Below are 20,935 nucleotides of genomic sequence, written 5' to 3'. Positions count from 1 at the left end.
TGTTTTTAGGGTTTGTTCGGGGAGCTAGGGTTTAAGCTATGGCGCCGTTGCGGACGCTCGGCTTTGCGTCTCTCACGCCTCGTGTTTTGGAGTTTCTGGAGCGCAACAAGATCGTCACAGGTATGATCTTTGCGCTAGGTACATTTTTTCCTCTCTTTTCCTTCGTGAATTTGTGAAGTTTTCTTTCTCGTAGTGGGGGATTTTGTTTCACAGGAACTAGATTCTGGCGTGGAAGATCCAGAAATTCAGAAGGTTTTTGTTTGTTGATTTGCCTGATTTTGGCTAAGATGTGCTGTTTATGTCAGCAGTTTAAGTCCGAATTGGCCACGTTTCTGGAAGAATGTCATGGAAAATGGGAAAATGGAGATGAAATGCTCCAGAAAAATCTGCAAGCCGGCTCCCTTTCCACAGGGTTTGAAAGGTTTGTCTCTCAAAGCTCTCGAAGTCCAGGGTGTGGTTTTTGACAATTCACTTGTTGCTGTGTAGCTTGGATTCTCTGCTGAAAGGAGGTTTGAAGGATGGAACAATCACGGAACTTGTGGGGCCTTCCTCTTCCGGAAAAACTCAAGTAACGGGAAGAGTCTTCTACTAGCTTTGATCTAACCGAGTGTTTCACTTCTTTGTTCTCAGCTGTGTATGCACTCTGCCGCATGCGTGGCTTACCACCACAAGTTTTCTGTGGCGTATGTCGATGCCTCGAGTTCTTTCTCAGCCGAGCGTGTTTTGCAAATGATGTGTGGCAGAAGATGTAGCTCGATAGCTATCGAGGTAAGGTCCGAACATAGTTATTCATGTCAGCGACTTTTTGCAGGACGATGTGAAAGAGGCGATGCGAAGGATCTTCTGCTTTAAAGTTTACGATGTCCACGGCCTATTGGAAGTGCTTCATAGTCTATACGATCCCGCAAGGTTTGTGCCTATGTTTCTCATTTGCGTTCTCCGATTGCATATCATTTTACAGTTCATTCCCGGGTCCGGTGCATTTACGGCTAGTTATTGTTGACTGTCTGGCATCTGTTCTTTCTCCAATTCTTGGTGGCAACAACGCTCAAGGCGTGAACAACTGCTTTAAGCTTGACGATGCGAAACAAAATCTTATCTTTCCTTTTGTTTTCTTCTGTTGCAATGCAGGACACACTTTAATGATGTCCGTTGCTCAGATCCTGAAAAGCATTGCAATCAACCGCAACATCTGTGTCCTGGTGAGCAGCTTTGCTCCCAAGTCGACTCTATCTCTTACGTGCTTTTTTATTGCAAGATCACAAACAACACTGTTGCCGCGGAGGACGAGGAGCTGAAGCCAGCGCTCGGCGAGAGCTGGAAGTCGGTCCCTCACGTACGTCTGATGCTCGCCAAGGATCACGACAACAATTCCTGCACTGTTACACTTCTAAAGCACACGTCACTCGTATGACTGCAACCTTTAGTGCTGCACTGCACTCATCTAAACATTTGGCGTCACTGTCAGGCTTGCGATGCGGAGGTAACCTTCTGCTTTGACAGAGGCTAAAAGCAGACATTAGCCGGCCACCTACATGTGACGAAGGAGAAGAAGAATCGGAAAAGAAGGTATGCCACTCTGCAAAGTTGAAACTGATCCTTGAGTGTGTATGTTTATTTTTCTTTTTTGTTTTGCAGGCATCCGTTTGCCTTCCTGTTTTCAAGTAACAACTGGTCATGGATCTTCCGTTCGTCCCAGTGATTTTTCAGGTAAGAAAATCTCTTTCCGCACTTTTTCTCGTTTTTCTTTTCTGTTTTTCTTTCTCTTTTCGTCTAGCTAGTGCATGTGAGTCGCTGCTGCTGTGCTTGCATTCACTGAGAGTGGAATGGAATCATCAAACGTTAGCCATATTGCCATGTGCATGAGTTTGTTGGCTCCCACATTGATGACAGTCGTAAAACTCAGTCCAAGGATTATGTTTATTCATCCTCCTCTCTTTTCTGGTTCCTTGCCACTTGCATTGTGGGTAGGAGCACTAGTACATATTTCTTTTTTGCATTTTTCATAGACAGTACCACCAAACTCTTTCTCACAGGACAGCTTCCTCTTTTTCCTTTTTTGCAGGGGCTTGGCAGCGAGCACCATCCTCAGGCCCCAGGGAAGAGGCTGGCTGGCTTCCGTGCATCGCAAGAACAGGGGGATAGATAATGGCTTTGCGAGAAATGCCGGAATCTAGGAGACCCTTCCATTCCCATCGAAGTTAAGTGGCTTCCCGTTTGCTGCTTTCAAATGATTTTTGGGATGCAGGGATTCTTAGCTTGGAAGGCAGCGGCAATTGATTGCCAGCAAGAAAGTGCTGCTACTCTATTGATTTCATCCACAGAGCGCGAAGTTTTCAATGGTTTTTCCTTAGCTCTTACACAACAACGGATTCACGGTACGATGGGCAAGTAAGTTGTCTCTCTCAAGTTTTTATACATTATGATTGTCTCATGAATTTTATTTTATTTTTCTCGCTCTCTTTTTGCGATTTAGGTGCCAGTTGTTGAGAAAGCAACGCTGCGAAAAAAATTTGCGATGTGATTTTGATGTTGGAACAAACATAAAAAGCAACGATGTTCATATTCCACTGGCTATGCAAATTAATTAGCGGTCTCGACTAATTAATTCTATAGCCTCCTGAAAAGGATCACTAGGCAAGATAAATTATTTTATACCATTTTGACCTACCTTTGACAGCGTGAGAACGACCTCCACGTTGATAGATGCCGGCGCTACGATCCACCACGTGTCGCGATCCGGCGGACTGGCAGAGCGCATGAAAGTTCGATTCGCATGGGCGCCGAAAGTAAAAGCGAGTGAAAAAATGGGGGGGAATTAAGGTGAAATTTCTACTTTCCCACTCTCTAAGTATTTCGTTCATCATTTCTCCTGTGCTCTTGGCTTTCTGTGCGAAAGGGAGGAAAGAATCAGGGTTTCTCGCATCCCTCCCTAGCGCGGCGTCACTGGTCTCCAGCGCGGATCAATGCGCCGCCGCGGCCGGATCGGTCGATGTCCGAGCGTGCGCCGAAGCTTTCAGCGAATTTCTGATGCCTAGCGAAGATTTGTGCTGCTGGGAGGAGTCTGTGGCGGCCCAGGGCGGCGGCTCGACGCAGTAAGGCAGAGCGAGGAAAGGTAAATGCTGGATTTCTTCTCCTTTCCCTTGTTCCTCATCGCAAGAGGACAATGTGCGTAGCCTGGCAATGCGGGTTTAATGCTCGTTCCATGCGAAAGCGCCTGCCAAGAATTTCTTGAGAGCTGCGAGGATTCCGTTTTCTATCACCTGATCACGCACACTTCCTTGCAGATCGAGAGCTAGGTCTGGATCACACCATGAGCGAGGCAGTAGATATCCCAGTAAGTAGTTCCGGGATATTTGGTCTTTGTCACAGGCTGAGGGATCTTCTCTTCTAGGAGCTGATCATGTCGCAAAATGGCGACCACATTGCCAAAGAGCCAAATGGTGATGCTTCTGGAGATCTAGGAAAGAACACACCGGCTATGGAGAAGGACCAAGGCGATGAAAGCGTCCAGCTCCTAACCAGCAAGCTCACAGTTGCGCTCAAAGAGATTATAAACAAGGACAACTTAGTGAAGCAGCATGCCAAAGTTGCCGAGGATGCGATATCAGGTATGTGCTCCAATCCTTCATTGAAGCTGATATGAAAGTTTGCGATACTATTTTGTTCTTCAGGATGGGAGAAGGCAGAAGCCGAGGCCGCCATGTTGAAGCAGCAGCTAGAAAACGCACAGCAACAAAGGCTAGCTCTAGATGAGCGCGTTGCTCACTTGGATGGTGCTCTCAAGGAGTGTGTAAAGCAGCTGCGAACTGGACGAGAAGAGCAGGAGCAGAAGCAAGAAGAGCTGGAGGAGAAGACTAAAGAGTGGGATCGGGTTCGCACGGATCTTGACGCGAGGCTGACGGAAGCGGAAGAGCAGGTGCTCCAAGCAACAGCCGAGAATGCATCCCTGGAGCAGCGTATAGCAGATGCGAAGGTTCAGGCGGATTTGGACGTGAAGAAGGTGTCAACTAAGGTGGAGAGTCTCGAGAAGGAAAATGCCGCGCTCAAACATGACGTACGTGCGCTGAAGAAGGACCTCGTTGGCCTCAACAATGAATCCAAGAAGGCGTCTGAGGCGGCGAAACAGCAACTCTTGGATTCGTCGCGAAAGGTTTCAAAGCTTGAAGCTGACTGCCAGAGACTAAAGATTCAGCTACGCAAGAAGACTGCTGGTTCGTCCCCGCACCTACGTGAGGTGGACGTGCTGGATCGGAGAAAGTCACTTGGAAGGCTGGTGAGCTCACCACGAGCTTTCTCTGAAACGGTGGACGACTGCTCTGAAATGAGCAACAAGGATATGGACGACAGGTTTGCGTTGGAAGAAGAAACCAAATCACTGAAGGATGAACTTGCCAAGCGGAACAAAGAGCTCCAGGCGGCAAGAATAATGTGTGCGCGGACTGCAGGCAAGCTGCTCAACGTGGAAGAGCAACTCGCAAGTATCTATGGGGAACAAGACGTCTCCAAGATGGGTCTGAACGGGCACATAGAGGCTTTGAGAAGTTTTGGAGACAACCAGCAGGCATCCCATGGAAGTTGCAATGGAGACGAAGCGGACGCCTGGGCCTCAGCACTGATCACCGAGCTGGCGCAGTTTAAGAAAGAAGATAAGAAACCTGACAAGCTGCTCGACACCACAAGCTTCGAACTCATGGATGACTTTCTGGAGATGGAGAAGCTCACGTCAAATGTGCCACACGAAAATGGTCAGGCACTGGAGAGGAAGGAAAGCGGGAGCCCGAGTCAAAAGGACCTTGATGCCGCCAACGAAGTTATTATCGCTTTAAGAAAGAAAGTGTCCGCTCTGGAAAGTCAGGTTCACAACAACACCGCAGCAAATGGCCATGCACAGGGACAGGTGGATGGGGTACCATCCAGGGATGGAGATGTTGATCAGCTAGCAAACGAGCAAAAGAAGGAACTGGTTCCATTAGCTCGGAAGATTTTCCGGAGTTTAGAGCGTTTAGGACAGGATGGTGGGCTTGAACACGGGCAGAAGCCACCTTCTGACTCCGAGATCAAAACAGATGAGATAACACTCGAGGTGCAGTGGACAAATGCCGACGTCGATGGTAGTTTTGAAAGGCTGGCTGCTTCTGGCAACGCTCTATTGCAAGGAAATGCCGACTTCTTCAGTTTCATCGCCGAAGTTTGCAACACTTTGGACGTCCTCGCTGGCCTGGAACGGGGCCGAAGCCCGGAATTGCATATGGAGGCTGCGTTAGCAGCGGCAAACAGCCAGATAGTATTGCTGCGAGAGGAATTGGCTCGTCATCAAGAGAACCTTGCTGCCCTGAAAATTGAGAAGGTGGTGCTAATGGATTCGCTACACGACAGTGCTGGCAAGAATGCTAGTGTTTTGGACGATCTTACCTTGCAAAATCGCGAGATGGAAGAAAAGCTGGCGGCATCAACGGTCTTGGTCGAACAGCTTAAGTCGAGGATATCTGCTCTGGAAAATGATCTGAAGGCTGCAGACGCGAAAGCTCGTGATCAAGTACAAGAACTAAGCAAGAAGTTCGAAGAGAGCCTTGGCAGAGAGATTTGTGCAAAGGAGACAGCTGAGAGGAGCCTCCAGACGATGAACGGGGTCATGGCAGAACTGGAAGCTCAGAGGGAAAAGCTCGACGAGCAGGCGAAGTCTCAGCTTATGAGAATTGAAGTGTTGGAGACTGATTTGAAACGCGGCAGACAGGACAAGCTAGCAACTCAAAAAGACATCGACGCAGTGAACCAGGATATCCAGAAGTTGATGGCGGACTTCGTTCAGCTTCAACACGAGAAACAGGACCTAGAGGAAGCTTTGGCTGAGGCTTCACAGCAGAGGCATGAGGATTCAAACAGAACGAACGTCCATCTTCAGACCATTGACGGACTGGAGGAAGATCTCAGGCGCTTGATGGAGCAAGAACAAGAAAGTAGAAAGTCGCTCGAGGAGACCAAGCTAGCTCTCAACAAGTATCTTTTACGGGAGGAAGCTCTTCACAGGTCTCTCAGTGAGAAGGAAGCACGGTGTATCGAAATGGACCTTTGCCTCGAGAAGCACAAGGATGAGAGGACTTTATTGGAGCAGAAGGCCAGTGAGCAGCTTAAGATGGAGCGGGGCCGAGTGAGCACATTACAGGAAGATATTGGTCGATTAGAGCTTCAGAATGTTAGGCTGGAAGGTAGGCTCTGCCAAAGTAACGAGGAGCTCAAGGCACAGGAAGCGAGTTTTATCAGCTTACAGAGCGAGTTTTACCAGCTGAAGATCGAGAAAGAAGAAATGGAGCAGAGCTTTTCACAGAACGTACAGCAACTGAGAACGAGAATAGCTACGTTAGAGGAGGAGGGCAAGAGATTGAAAGCCGAGCACGCAGATATTCAAGATGGTTTTATGCACGACGTTGAGCGTGTTAAAGGTGACTTCAATCGGTCTGACAAGGAGCTTAAAGAAGTTAGTACCGAGAAAGAACGACTTTGCGTTGAGGTGGAAGGCTTGACAAAGATTGTAGTGGAGTTCAAGGAGAGCTGCTCGAAGCTGGAAACGGAAGTGCTTGCGTTGCGAAGAACAAACGAGGATGTTGAGCAGAAACTGCAAACCGCCACCGACAACCTCAAACGTTTGGAAGCAGAATGTAGCAGACTGGAAAACGAGAAAATGGACCTTGAACACGTTCTGGCCACAACAAACGAGATCGTTCACGGTGTCAAGGAAGAATGCAGCAGACTTTCCATAGCGGAGCAAGAACTGAAAGAACTGAAAGCAGAGAAAGAAGAAATCCAGCGACGTGCTAATGAAAGCTTGAAGCAGGTCACTCAGGACTTCCAGACCCTGGAGGCTGACAAGGCGGAACTGGAACACGACTTGGCATTGTCGCAAGTAACGTGGAAGAGTCAGGTGTTTGAAGCTGAAGAATTGGTGGCATCGCTCAGGGCGGAGCTAGCTCTGTCAGCAAAATCGAGGCAGCTCGCAGAAGACCAGCTTGCCGAAAGCTTTTCAGCAAAAGCGGAGCTTCAGTACGAAGTGAAAGCAGCATTGCATGCAGCAACTCAACTCGAGGAGAGATCAAAAGCTTTAGAGGAGGAGCTTGGGAAGGAACGGTCGAAGAGCCGAGCCGCTGCTGCCGAACTTGATGATCTTCTTCAGCAGCAACTCTCCCGGTAAGAAAATCAGATTAAAACCTTGTTTTTCTGACGCGCAATCTTCTCTTCCAGGACGAAGAACTCGAGCCCTGTCGTGCCTACTCCAGACTCGAGCACCGAAAAGGTAAAACTGTGATCCCTCCCTCTTTAAATCTTATTACGATCTTTTTGCAGAGTGTGGATTTCGCGGCGAAACTGGACGAGTGCCACCGTGCTATCCTCAATCTTGGGGAGCAACTACAGTCTCTCAGCATGTCGAGGAGCTCTCAATCTCCAGCAGCAGCAGCAGCAGAAGAACCTTCAACATCGGAAGAAAGCACCAGCAACACCAAACTCAAACCAGACGAAGCGGAAACTTTGGCTGCCAAACCGGCGGAACCGACGCCAGAGCTCGCAACCGAAGGTAGCGAACAAAACGGTGAAAGCAAGGTGTTCGTGCCTAGCATCCCCCTGGAAGGAAGGCCACGCTCCAAGTCGACATCCCCAGCCAAGTCCAAGATACTGAAAGCAGCAGCGGCAGCGGCGTCGGCAAGCAAAGAGCTGGATCTCACCAAGTCCCTGGACATGGGATCGCCCTCGGAGAAGCCCCCCTCGTCGGCATTCAGCCGGTTCTTCCGGGGGAAAGGAAGCAGCAGCAGCAGCAGCCACCATCATCCATGAAATGGAGTTTGATCCGTCATCACAACATCCGCCTCACCACAGCTTCCGGATCTTTTCGTCGTTGGCTACTCCCAGGAAGAGGTGGTGGTATCACTGCGTTACCAGTCAGATACCCGAGCTCCAAAGACTTCCAGGCTCTTTGCAACCGGGAAAACGAGGCACGGGAGGAAGATCCTCTTCCACTGGAAACTTCCACCAAGATGGACCATGGTAACATCGATCAGGCACCACAATCCGCTCTTGGCCAGCGCCGCGGGGATTAAGTCCCATCCAGTATCTCTCACCTCTCGGCCTCGACATCGTGTGGCATTAATGTATGGAGTTGACGTTATTGACTATAGTTGACATTGTTGACTATATTTGTCTTTAAACCCTTTTCGTTGGCTTTGCTTCACTAGGTTTCTTCGCGACCATGGCTGCTGGATTGATCGCATCGGTGAGCTCTCGGTAGTGCAATGCGATTGATGTGATCGCCCTCTTGTGCAACAGGGATTGAAGCCTTCGAGCAACCAAGTTGCTGGCCATTCTTTTGAAGGTTTCTTCTTTGAGAGGAGCTTTCCCTTGTTTGTGGATTTGCTGATTTTGGTTTTCTTTCGCAGAGGGGCATGTCGGCTCGCTCGTCGATGATTCGGGCTGGTTCTACAAGCCGCTGCAAGACGGTGCCAGAGGGGAGTACGAGATTGAGTTCTACCAAAAGTTTTGGTCGGACGAGCGAGTTCCAGACGAGATCAAGGAGTTCTTCCCAAAGTTCCGCGGCTCCGTCCTCGTTGACACTGCAAACTCGCCCACGCCAACAAATATCCTTTGCTAGTTTTGTAGCTTTTCTTTCTTTCTTTCTCCTTGACCAGGGCTTGTACGGTATGCCGTGCTAGAGGACGTGACCAAGAGCTTCGACCAGCCTTGCATTATCGATATCAAGGTGCGTGTTTATCTTCCTTTTTAGTTTTTTGGTGATAGACTTTGGATTTGTGATTGTAGATGGGATTCCAGACGTGGTACCCGGAGGCTGGTGAAGCCTATAGAAAGAAATGCGAGTGAGTTTTAGGATTGGAGCTTCGACTTTTCTGAAAATTTCGATTTTGATGGCTGGAAGCATTCGTGCGCAGGATAAAAGACCGCGAGTCCACAACAGGAACTTTGGGAATTCGCGTCAGTGGGATGCAGGTTTTCAATCGTTTCTTTGTTGATCGTGTTGAAGCTTCCTTTTTCTCTTTTAATTTCTCCATTTTTGCCAGGTCTATGATCCATCAACTCGCTCCAAATGGAAGGCCGATCGCAACTGGTGCCGGAAGCTCGACAACCACGGCGTAGAGTACGCCATCCGTCGCTTTGTTTCGACAAATCCATTCGATGACGAGAATCCAAACGCACTCTTGGCTTCCAAAGTTTATGAAGCCGCCAAGATGGAGCTCGAGAAGCTCACAAGCTGGTAAAAATCTCTTTTTTTCTTTACGTCTCTCAGAAGCTGAGAATCATCACAGGTTTGAGAAGCAGACGTTCTATCACTTCTTTTCGAGCTCCGTGCTGATAATCTACGAGGACCATGGAGCAGCATCGAAAGTCAGTGTCAAGCTTGTAGACTTCGCCCACGTTACATACGATCACGATACCATCGACGAGAACTACCTCGCAGCCTTGAAGTCCCTGACGAGAGTTTTATCCATGTCACCGTGACGATGACTCCATACTTTTCAGTCGAATCGTTCGCTCAAACTTGGCAGCATAGAGCGCTGGAGAGAAGAACATAAGTCGGGCTACTCCGCGGATCCAGCTCGAGAGTTTTGTGTGCTGCCAGCTCCTCCACGCTCGATCCATGGCCTCTAGAGCAAGCGCCAAGCAATGTGCTCCACGCACCTTCATCCGGCACAAACGGCATGCTTTCAATCAGCTCTCGGCTTCTTCCCAGCTCGCCAGACCGTCCCAAGGCGTCGATCACGCACAGAAAATGCTCCGGGCTTGGATCCACGCCAAAGTCCGAGACCATCGACGCGAAGCTCTCTCGCGTCTCTTGTTTGAGCCCGAGGTGGCTGGACGCTGCGAGCAAGCTCACGAAACACAGCCCGTGAGGGGAGACGCCATCCAAAACCATGAGACGAAAGAGCTCCATCGCTAAGTTAGTGTGTGATCCTCCGTCTTGGGCATACGCTGCCACCATCGTGCTCCAAGTTATCGAGTCTTTGATCCAGAGCCCATCAAACAATGCCTTTGCTTGATCGATATGCCCGGTCTGGGCATAGAGACTTAGCATTGCGTTATAAGAGTATACGTCCCATTCGGGCATGCTTGCGAAGAGCTCCTCCGCGCGATCCATTTGGCTGTTCTCTGCGTTGGCGGCGACGATGGAGCTCCAGGTAATCAAATCCCGGTGGGGGATTCTTTCGAACGCTCGGTTGGCTTCCACTGCTCGCTCGCTCGATCCAAACGCGAGGATCAGTGTGTTCCACGAGAAGACATTGCGCTCGAGCATGGAATCGAATAGAAACTTGGCAGCATCGCAAGAACCTTTGCTCTGCGCGTGGATGGCCGCGACTGAGTTGCATGAGATCACGTCCCAGCTGGGCATTTTGTGCATGAATCGCTCCATCTTAGCAATATCGCCGGATAAGGATCCCAGCATTGCGTTCCAGGAGACGATGGTCTTCCCGTCACCCATGGCATCGAAGAGCTCTTTGGCTCTTCCATTGTCCCCATGAAGCGCATAGCCGGCAATCATGGCTGTCCATGCAACACTATCGCGCTCGTCCATGGCATCAAAGAGGGCTCTTGCATCTGCCACACGTCCTCTCTGCGAGTGCGCTGTGATCATGGTCGTCCACGCCGCCATCGTCTTTGCGGGCATTTCATCAAACAATTCCCGTGCCATGTCCAAATCCCCGTTCGTGGTATGTGCTTGAATCATAAGCGTCCACGCGACTGGATCCCATTTCGGCATAGACATGAAAACTTCATGGGTGGTACTTAAGTTTTCTTTTGAAAACATCTGAAGTGCAATATTCCAAGATACAAGGCTCCTTATTGGCATTTCAAGGAACAACGCTTTTCCACTTTCATAATTTCCATGCATGGCAAATGCAGACAGAAGAGTGTTCCAGCTGACGACGTCTTTTTCTGGGATTGCCTCAAAATACTTATGCACTTTGAAAACATCACCTTGCTTTTTGTATGCATCCAAGACTGAGTTCCAAGTCACAATGTTCGTGGCTGGAATTTTCGCATAAATGCTTTCAACTGTTTCAAAGTGCCCTGTCTCGGCATTTCTAACAATCAGCATATTCCAGGAAACTATGTTTCTTTCTGGCATCAAATCAAAATTACGTTTAGCCTCATCTATGTTTCCTGTTTGATAAAGCGCTTCTAAAACTACAGTAAACGATAGAACACTCCATTGCGGCATTCGATCAAAGCACTCTCGGCACTTATCAAAATGCCCAGAATCGGCGATCGCAGAGAGCACCGTATTCCACGAGATCAAGCTCCTCAAAGGCATTCGATCGAAGAAACCTTTAACGCATTCGACAGGGCCCTGCTTGGCATAGACGCCGAGCATCGAATTCCACGACACCACATCGGGATCGGGCATTCTATCGAAGATTTTCTTTGCCTCGTTGATCTCGCCGCAGTGGATGTAGCCCGAGAGGAGTATACTCCATGAGAAGGCATTGGGCGCGTGGATTCGATCGAAAGCCCTCCTCGCGTCCTCTGTGCTCCCGCACTTCCCATACATCTGGACAATGAGATTGGCGAGAAAAGTATTGGAACAGAGATCGGCGGACTCGAGAATGGATGCGTGGATTTGCCTCCCCTTCCACAGATCCCTCGCGGAGTTGTAAGATCTTAGCAAACGCGCCAAATGATCAACGGCTGGCATTCATAGGGGCAGAAATCAACGGCTTAGGATTCATGGGATCAATGACAATAATGCATTTGTTTTCGTGAAAGTTTTCTAGTTGGGATGATCCCTTGTCCCTTTGAGAGTACAAAAGAAATCATCCAGGCAGTAGTGCATTGCTATGAGTAATGTTCACCTGCAAGAAAGAGTGAGCTTAAACTCTGGTTCAGTTCATGCATTCATCATTTGGAGCTCTACAGGAGTTAGACCATGGTAAGAGTTCCCATATTTTCGTTCCTCCTAGCTCTCTTACCTCTAATCTGTATTTAGATTTACTTGCTATATAGACCAGGGCAATCTGTTTTTCTTGTTTCTTCCCATCGAACCTGTGAAGCAACTCAAAAGAGGTTATGGTGAGCAGCAGTGCCACTGTCTGGCAATGGGATATGATGATACTCCTTGTAAACTATTTTTGTTTTTTGTTTTATTCTAAATAGTAATGGTAGTAGAGAATGTATTTTATTTCTTTAAGATAATTTTTTTTTTTTTTCAATAAACGTCTTTCATTTTCCTTTTTCAGTATCCTAGAGATTCTAAAGTTTCTCAGAACAACCTTTTCACGTTATGCAAACTTTGTTCTTTTATTATGTAATCCAGTGTTTTTCTTCAACTCTAAATATTAAAACTGTCTGATTCTAGTAGAGTTTTGAACTATTGATTTATGGCTGTGCCAGTGATTTTTAAGAAGCAAAAATATGTGAGGATGAGGAGAAATGGTTTTGGAGGAAAAAGAAAGAGCAACTTTCTTCCATCGCTGACAAATTCTGTTTTTGCAACACCTCCTGCTCCTGTCACTGATTTACTTATGTTGTGTGTGTACTTCCTTGTGGATTTGGTGTACTGACGAATCGTTACTTGTATGCTCATTCTCCTTGCCTTTCTATGTGTTTGTTCAAAGCTTATGTTTGATCTTTATCAAGCAGATGTGCAAACTATCTTGGACCAAATATAGAACCAAATACATAGAGCAGATCAAGAACTTGCTAAGCCAAGTGATTGTAAGGCCAGCTATCCTGACGTTTGCAAAGGGACGGTTTGCAAGCTCCTTGACACTCGCAAACCTTGCCTTCTCTGGCGTTGCCTCGAGGAGCCTTTTCCGGCCTCCAAATACATTCTGGATCAATTGGATATAGCACGCTCTGGCCTGGTGGTCCTTTTCGGTGTTTCCGGCTCTGGAAAGACTCGAACACTATATGAGATTGCCTTCGGCTCTGTATTTTGTTGGTGTTCCTATGGGACGGATTGGATTGGAGGGCTCTGCAGACTTAGATGCGCTGGTTAGCCGGCTAATGGTTCTGTATCCAGGAAACCAGTTAATTTCGATGCGCGTGACACGGTGCTGCTTCAAAGATGTTCGCCTCAGCAAATTCTTCATCCTAGACAAGTTGAAGGAGGTAGTAGAAAGCATGCCAGGGCAAGTACTGGTTGTTTAAGCAGGTTTGGTTTGCGTTCAAGAATGACCCTTTCGTTCTAAGTGTTAAACTACTCGAGTTAGTATCCAGTGACTGCGGGATCGAAGAGGTATTTGATCGTTTGATCAAGACGCATAAGAGGGGGGCCGATTATACTCGACGAATGCCAGGGGGTGCAGGACACCTTGGTTAATAGGTTTGATTTACCTACAGCAAAAACAAGATCTCTTTTGGATGTGTTTGTGCCAGCATTGTTAGGGTTTCGCACCAGAGGTATGGTTGTTGTTGCACGCAATGTTTCTGCTACACTCAAACAGAAACTTTCAGTTGCAGTGTTCTGTCACTTTGGGGGATGAGGACCGACCTGAAGGATTATGCTAGTCGGATCCTTAAAGATTCCAGCTATGGTATAGGTTTTTTGTTTCAGCATTAGAATCGTTTATTCTGGAAAGGTACCGCTCAGCAAAGCAACTGCTTACTTTGTTGAATACGCCAACGAGGTTTCTACTAATGGCAGTTAACACTTTACGAGAGTTCGCCACTGCTTGACAGAACAGAGTTTTATACTCTTTCATCAATTCTATGGATTGAATGCTGTGTATGTTGCCGTCAAGAAATTCAACACGGACTTGCGAGGTTGGATCCCCGTTGGACGCTTGAAATGCAAGATTTGGATTCTTTGAAGGACAGATCAGACACAGGGAATGTTCTACTTATTGAGGAACCTCTTGTTCTCCATTCCTTAGGGTACTATTTGACAGTTGGCAAGCCAGCAGGTTTATCGAGAATTGGGCAAGGATTGCAGTGGAGATGATTGCAAAGTAATGGATAGGATGCAACTTGCAAATTTGATCTTGTTCGGGCATGGAATAGTATAGCACTAGTTGTATTAGGGTTCAGGGTTCATCTCTTAGATTGTCTATTCTCTCTCTTGTCTTGGCTTGCTCTCAATACATGAGTTGAGATTCCAGAAATCTATACTAGAAGGGTGAAGCTTGTGAAACCAATGAGATACAAGTATAGTAAAGGTTTGATACAAGCATAGTAAAGGCTCATATGTGTATGCTGTAAATGCGTCATGATATAAGTACAATAAAGGGATGTCCTATGGATAGGTGAATCCAGATTTGGGTCAGATGCTTTGTTTTTCTAGGATACGTGACACGGGAGAGTCAAGGACAAGTCTTAGGGACCGATACTGCTTAGCAGCAACACCTATTCCTGCAAGTTAAGACCAAGTAAAATGCTTTACCAGGTAAGGGATTTGTCATCTTTTGATGTTTTCAATAATGTTTTTAATACCTTGGATCTGAACAAGCTTTTGAAGTTGCGGTCAATCTGGAGAAGCTATGTAACCTCAATTTTAGGGAGGAAACTTCTATTAAAATAAGTGACTATTTTATGGGAAATTAAAGATGATGTGAAAAAGAGTGTTTTTAAGTTTTAGTTATAATTTGGATGACATTTCTGAGGAAGGAGAAAATTGAGTTCTTTAATTGTATTGTTAAATGATTTGACTCATTTCCATGATTGTATCATTAAATGATTGTATTGTTAAGTGAGAAATCTATATATTGCTTTACTTCTTTTGTGACTTTTTATTGCAATGTTAATGTTGTTATTTGCACATCTTTTATCTATGGTTATATTGCATTAGACTCCTTTCAGATGACATTTGTTTAACTTTTAAAACTCCTGTCTATAATTAGTATATGATGGAGGGATATAGGATGAAATTTCAATATACCATCACCATGAATTATCCTTTTCCTAACTGGCTTAAGGGGAGAGAGATAAAGTGCATTATAAATAATAAAATGAAAACTAAGAATATTTCAAAAATAATCCTAGAACACTCATGAAAAAAACATTAAAGTTGTCTGGTCTTATTGATAAAGATAACATCTTTACTTTGTTGATTAATGGCTATTTTGTTCATAAATATGCCATTTGACTAATGATTAAAAGTTAAATATAAACTGCATTATATGGTATCAAGAAAAAATATTCTAAGTTTATGTGGTGTGCACATGAAAGAATGTTTTATGGCCATACCCTTAGTGGGGAGCCATATATGTCTTTTCTTTCACTCATTTTTTATAGTATCTTTATCACCATTCTAGGACTGGAAATCGAGGTAAGTTTGTCCTTACAATGACAGCTTATGAGATTCGTTTTTTTTCTTTTTGGTTCTTGGTGACAAGGAGTCTCCAACAAGTAAATCAGACTGAAAATCTTTTCACCAAATCTTTTAAATATCATGGATCTTCTGGTGTTCCAGTTGGTTTGTGGCGCATTGTAAATTTCATGGTGATCAGCCATTAGACATAGAAAATCGCATCAAAACAATGATCTTGTTGTATATCACACAAGTGTGTGACATGTATCATTGTTGCTGTCTTATTTGTCCACCAACACTGATCTCTCAAATTCAGAGTTGCTTCAAATGGCCGAACTTGATGTTGTGGTTCACTTTTGTTTTGTTTTATCACTTTTGTTTTGTTTTAGTACTGCTCCTTGATAACTTGTAAGAAGAACAATTAGAGTTGTGACCAAAGAGATAGTCACATTGCTGAAAGATCTTATAAGATTGTGCTGCCCGAAGTCAAGTATTTTGTGAAGGGATTAGCGGAGGAACAGACCGTTGGTTCTAAAAGGACAAGGAGGATAGGTGGCAAGGACATGCGCAAGATGTCTGGGGGATTTGATGAGTGTCTACATGGGCATAAATGATTTTTATTATTTGGAAAGGCACAGAGATGTTGCCTTAATTATTAATTAAAGTTTTTATACTTGCTTTTGTTGTCTTGCAACCATTGCATCTTCAGCCATTCTTGTTAGCTCTGCTGCTATAGTTTCTCCACACTGTGCTACCATATTTGCAAAGACACCTGGCTTAGAATCTGTTGAAACTTCTGATCAAGGGAAAGTGAAAAACCAGAAATAAAAACACAATGAAAATGTACCTTCTGCCTTGAGAAGATTATAGGGTGAATCATACTCCACAATATGACCCCCTGTGTCCAAAACAAGCACCATGCCGCAGTCAATTATGGTGTTGATCCTGTGAGCCACTGTTAAACAAGTGCAGCTCTCAAAAACTTCGCGCATTGTAGACTGGATAAGTCTGTCCGTCTTGTTGTCAATAGCTGCGGTGGCCTCGTCGAGTATGACAATGCGAGACCTTTGATCACAAGGAAAACTATCAAGAAAAGAGCAAAATGGTTTCTATATACTTACTTTCGTAGTAGAGTTCTGGCCAAGCATATGAGCTGCCTTTCTCCAAGGCTGAAGTTGTTTCCATTCTCTGTAACCTCGCTATCCAATCCATTTCCAATGCTCTTCACCTTTTCCGCGACGTGAACCCTGGCCAGGGCCTCGTACATGTCCTTGTCGCTGTGCTCGGAGAAAGGATCCAAGTTGAACCTAAGGCTGCCGCGGAACAAGACAGGATCTTGCGGGATGATCGATAGTCTCCGCCTCAAGTCGTCCAGCTTAACTTTTTGGATATCAAGATCATCGATTATTATGGAGCCACTGCACGCGTCGTTCTGGACCATCCGGAAGATGGCAGCGACAAGGCTCGATTTGCCACTGCCAGTTCTTCCCAGAATCCCAAGCTTCTCTCCTCCTTCCACCTGAATGGTTACGTTAATAACATAAGATATCTCATGATCTTATACCGTGAAGGAGATGTTGTTGAGGGCCGGTGAAAGATCCTCTCTGTACGCCATGGTGTAATTCCTAAACTCAATGGTTCCTTGGTGGGGCCACTCGTCGGGGACAGATAATTTGCTCGAGTCTTTGCAATCCGGCTCCACAGCCAAATGTGTGTACTCTTGTATACGCTCCACGCTCGTAAACTGGTTCTCGGCTTCTGCACTGCTTCTGACTGTAAACTGGAAAAGTCCCGACAATTTCAGGCTCTGAACCAGTATTATTCCTGCTTAAGGTAAATCTCGGATATAACTTCAGATATATCAAGAGTTGAATTTCTCTTACCTGCAATTCCTGGAGATATAGAGTTTCGTAGTGCAATCACAAATGCAGCCACCACTGCCAAGTTGAAAATTACCGTCATCTCCATCCTCGTAGCGAACCATCTCGACGCATGCGCGTACATCATGCCTGCTTGGTTGTTTTTGTCTACCAGATCAACAAAACGATCCATGAATCGTTTCTCGGCTCCATAAGCTCTGATAGAAACAACTCCCTGCAGAATGTTTTTAAAACATGAAAACTACATGTTCTTGAATTAGACTTACTTCAATAGACTCAACCAAATGTGCATAAACGGCAGATCTAGTTACTCCATCAAGTCTTTTCACATCGCAGCAAATAGCCACATATCTTTGCCTCATGTATATAAAAACCATAAGGTAAATTGGAGTGACGAGCATAAACCACGGCAAGAGAATGGCAATCAAAGCAAGAGCCCCCAAGCAAGAACCAACGAATGCGATAACTTGCTGCCAAGAACACAAAATTAGTTAGAAAGAAAATCTGGCATCAGATCACGACTTACTTGCAAAGTAAAAGGTAGTATTTCATCCACTGCTGACTGATCCTTTGTAAACCTGTTGATAATCCTCCCTGTGGGGTTCTGCTCGTTCGTTAGTTGAACTCATGCTCATGAATATACAGTGTGAAGCTTCAAAAGATGAAAACTCACGTGATCAAAAAAGGTGACGGGCGAGCGTAAGATATTCTCAGCCATTTTCGAGTGTAACTTCCTCGCAGCATTGTTTGTGGCTTCAGTAAATAGAGAGACTCGAAGTGAAGCAAAAATGAGGAACCCAACTGCAAGAGCAGCATAAATTGCAACATATGGACCTGCTTGCAAGTTGTATTTTTTATCCGTCCACACACTTAGCCAGTAATCCCCAGCCGTTAAAGCACACTGCGTGATAACAAAGGTTATTCCTACAAGGATGACCAGTGCCCTGAAGAAAAAAAACAAACAGATAGTGAGGAAGTTCATATCGATTCAAGTACTTACCATCCCATCGTATTAAAGTACTCCTTCAAGTCTTTTGCAGCGATTCCTCTACTTGCCAGACTGATCTCTTTCTTGACCAGCGATCCACTAGATCCTTGGAGTTGAGCATTGGTGGTTTTTATAACCACGGGAGAGGTATGTTCAATCGATTGCTGGGAGCTCTCAAGTGATGATCTAGCGTTGTAACTGACCAGGCCTCGGTTGATCTCCTTCTCGGCCTCGCTGAGATGTAGGGTGGAATACTCGAGGCGGTAAACTTTGTTACACATTGTCAAGCACATCTCGTTGTTGGTGACGATGATCACCGTTCGGCCCTTGAGAACGCCACCCAAGACGTGCTGGATCAAATGCTGTGTTGTTGGAACATCCACCGCCGCAAATGGATCGTCCAGAAGAACAATTGGTGAGGCATTGTAGCATGCCCGGGCTAAACTTATGCGAGCTTTCTGTCCGCCACTTAAGTTTATTCCTCTTTCACCCTGGTGACGTATAAAAAGTTAAGAAAAACTAATGGAGGAGGAATCAAGTCTTACGATTTCAGAGTCGCTCCCATTTGGGAAGCAAGATGCATCCTGATCCAAAGCACACGCAGAGAGAACACTTTGATATCGCTCCAAATCAAAATCACTGCCGAAAAGAATGTTATTACGAACAGTGTCATTTATTATCCATGGCTGTTGCGGTACATAAACAGCATCTTGTTGTAAGCTGTAAGAGCCTCTGAGTACCTGAAATTATTACCAGAAAGAAATGAATTTCAAATTTAAATCATTGCATTTCATCAAACCTTTAGTTCGCCTAGCAGTCCCAGAAGCAAAGAACTCTTTCCACTCCCAGTGGATCCCACAATGGCAACTAGCTCACCTTTTCTGGCCTCAAGGTTGATGTTTCTTAGAACTGGTTGACCAAGTTGCCTGCTGGATCCTTTAGTGCCCGAGGGTTCCCAGGTGAAAGAGCAGCTTACTGCCTTGACCGTTGCATTTGCGTGCAATGCAGATTTCTGCAATTATACATTATATTGTAATTGGCGCATTGAAAAAAGTTGTCTGAATTACTTTGGTAGTGTTCTCAACATGGATATTAAGAAATCTCTGTACACGATCCATGCCTATCATTGCTTCTCCAAATATTAAGAACCCTAGCATCAACTTTGTTATGTGAAGTTGAAACGATATTTACACACCTGGTCTTGCTGAGCCGGCTGATTTATACAAGACTCCCAAGAAGGGCAAAACTGTAAATGTACTTTTGGCGTTTAGATTCCCCCCGTGGAGGAAAACATAGACGCCAAAGGTGGCCAAACAAGCTAATGGTACGTAAGCATCCTATAAAGAAAAAATAGTTTGAATCTTGAAAAATAGTATAATAATATATCTCACCCCGACAGCCGTGGCCACTCCCCGCATAAAAGATGCTTTTGCTATCCAGCTTAGCTCCCGGGCCCGAGTGATGGCTATTTGCTTCAAGAATGGAACAACCCAACCATTGTATTTGATAACTCTAATTCCCGTCACCACGTCCCCGACCATTCGGACTCTGGCATCTATGAACACCAGTGCTCTCCTCCTGAGGCTCTTGATCCTCCTCCCAAGTCCAATCTAAAAGACAAAAGCTTTTTAGCTTAGAGAATCTCAGAGGAACTTAACTTGAAAGAATTGTGCCAGGAGAATTATCAGTATCCCAGGAATTGCTGAGATCCCAATCTCATACCCCGCAACACCAGTGATAACCAGCACATCGATGATCAGCACAGCAACTAAGACACTAGAGATTAGTACAAGAGTTTCTATGACATTTATGATTACCGAAGGGAAAGGCATTCAGAAAGTCCATGAGCTTTTGCATGTCATTCCCGATAATGTTGAGAAGCTGGCCATTGCTTGTGTGGCTGAGCGACACCGCATTCATGACAAGGATCTGCACCATTCAGTCAACCTGAGTCAAAGGACCAGTCAACACTTTCAGTCAAATTTCAACCTTGTTAAACACGGCCATGCACACCGCTGCTCGAATTTGCACGCCAAGCCTTATAAACGCGACCGAGAGATAGCTTTGACACAGCATTTGCAAGAGTGGAAACACGACCGCCGCGAGCAGCAGTACAAACCCTTTCCACCATCTCATGGAAGACGGGTGTTCAACGGTCAGTACCAAAGCTTTGACCGCGTAGACCTGTGACACAGATAAAACAAGAATGTAGAAGAAATTTAACATGGCATTTACCTGTAAGATGCCACAAGCAAGCCACAGAATCCTGGTGGTCATAGCATAACACAACAGTTTTCTTCCTTGAAACCAGAGCATCACTCTCCATACAGACGCTTTCTTGTTCTTCTCCCTGGCTTTGTTCCAGCGCTTGTCGCTGAAAACAGTGGTCTCCTCTTTGCAAAGATCATATAAATCATCCATCTGGTCACACCAATGTTAGCTTCAGTTAATGTGATTCATACAAACTTACCTCTAGAGGCCTTTTGTTCGCAAGGTTAATCAATGGTTGCATCCAATGCCATAGCGCAAGGCTGACAAATGAGGCTCCCTCCTGTGGGTTTGGAGCCATTAAAACTAATACACAGCCCCACACAAAAACACACTCGAAACGCACAGAATTTTTTCTCCCCGCTCATCGTTCCATCTTTTATACCCTCTCGCCGTATATTCGCACAGATGGCGACCGTCCTGGCCCTGAACCGGCAATCCTCCATTGGTGCTAGTGGCACTGCTAGCGATACTCTAAGAAATTCCAAAAGAAATCGTAAAGTTGCTGTCCTCTTATCATTTGCTAGAGAACGCTGAGCTTAAGATTCATGT

General features: G+C 45.8%; 5 protein-coding genes across 7 annotated transcripts; 3 read left to right on the top strand and 2 right to left on the bottom strand.

Annotated features, from left to right (window-relative positions):
• Positions 1-9: 9 nt before the first annotated feature.
• On the top strand, positions 10-2,608 carry LOC9636934 (DNA repair protein RAD51 homolog 4). Of its 3 annotated transcripts, none has more exons than XM_024679458.1 (13): positions 10-120; positions 194-252; positions 309-421; positions 487-568; positions 631-768; positions 812-909; positions 962-1,053; positions 1,132-1,202; positions 1,259-1,408; positions 1,469-1,569; positions 1,639-1,710; positions 2,066-2,391; positions 2,477-2,608. In XM_024679458.1, the coding sequence occupies exons 1-10, from the start codon at positions 39-41 to the stop codon at positions 1,508-1,510; spliced, it is 927 nt and encodes a 308-aa protein (XP_024535226.1). In that variant the 5' UTR covers positions 10-38; the 3' UTR covers positions 1,511-1,569; positions 1,639-1,710; positions 2,066-2,391; positions 2,477-2,608. The 3 variants fall into 3 exon arrangements, with proteins under 3 accessions (XP_024535226.1, XP_024535225.1, XP_024535227.1); XM_024679457.1 differs by having other exon boundaries at positions 10-138; XM_024679459.1 differs by lacking the exon at positions 962-1,053 and having other exon boundaries at positions 10-138.
• A 229-nt stretch (positions 2,609-2,837) lies between these two features.
• Positions 2,838-8,198, top strand: LOC112347883 (filament-like plant protein 4). Its single transcript, XM_024679456.1, has 6 exons — positions 2,838-3,115; positions 3,288-3,337; positions 3,395-3,611; positions 3,675-7,185; positions 7,240-7,291; positions 7,342-8,198. Exons 2-6 carry the CDS (start codon positions 3,314-3,316, stop codon positions 7,825-7,827), a joined length of 4,290 nt encoding a protein of 1,429 aa, XP_024535224.1. The 5' UTR covers positions 2,838-3,115; positions 3,288-3,313; the 3' UTR covers positions 7,828-8,198.
• On the top strand, positions 8,177-9,540 carry LOC9636450 (inositol polyphosphate multikinase beta). The gene is made up of 8 exons (XM_024679460.1): positions 8,177-8,263; positions 8,317-8,362; positions 8,427-8,624; positions 8,685-8,746; positions 8,806-8,861; positions 8,934-8,991; positions 9,063-9,256; positions 9,309-9,540. The coding sequence occupies exons 1-8, from the start codon at positions 8,240-8,242 to the stop codon at positions 9,499-9,501; spliced, it is 831 nt and encodes a 276-aa protein (XP_024535228.1). The 5' UTR covers positions 8,177-8,239; the 3' UTR covers positions 9,502-9,540.
• On the bottom strand, positions 9,536-11,551 carry LOC112347941 (pentatricopeptide repeat-containing protein At4g02750-like). Its single transcript, XM_024679724.1, has one exon. The coding sequence runs from the start codon at positions 11,549-11,551 to the stop codon at positions 9,536-9,538; it is 2,016 nt and encodes a 671-aa protein (XP_024535492.1).
• A 4,311-nt stretch (positions 11,552-15,862) lies between these two features.
• LOC9636448 (multidrug resistance-associated protein 4) lies at positions 15,863-20,699 on the bottom strand. The gene is made up of 19 exons (XM_024679552.1): positions 20,586-20,699; positions 20,351-20,536; positions 20,105-20,299; positions 19,933-20,044; positions 19,774-19,883; positions 19,507-19,725; positions 19,311-19,452; positions 19,183-19,265; positions 18,915-19,127; positions 18,661-18,855; positions 18,128-18,606; positions 17,801-18,071; positions 17,654-17,731; positions 17,394-17,597; positions 17,131-17,341; positions 16,812-17,071; positions 16,369-16,766; positions 16,095-16,312; positions 15,863-16,043 (listed from the first exon to the last, which is right to left on the bottom strand). Exons 1-19 carry the CDS (start codon positions 20,682-20,684, stop codon positions 15,916-15,918), a joined length of 3,801 nt encoding a protein of 1,266 aa, XP_024535320.1. The 5' UTR covers positions 20,685-20,699; the 3' UTR covers positions 15,863-15,915.
• Positions 20,700-20,935: the final 236 nt, after the last annotated feature.

Source organism: Selaginella moellendorffii, unplaced genomic scaffold (genome assembly GCF_000143415.4).
Source record: "Selaginella moellendorffii unplaced genomic scaffold, v1.0 SELMOscaffold_25, whole genome shotgun sequence".
NCBI classification, from domain to species: Eukaryota; Viridiplantae; Streptophyta; class Lycopodiopsida; order Selaginellales; family Selaginellaceae; genus Selaginella; species Selaginella moellendorffii.
The sequence above is the reverse complement of the archived record's forward strand: the minus strand, read 5'-3'. Positions and strand labels throughout refer to the sequence as shown.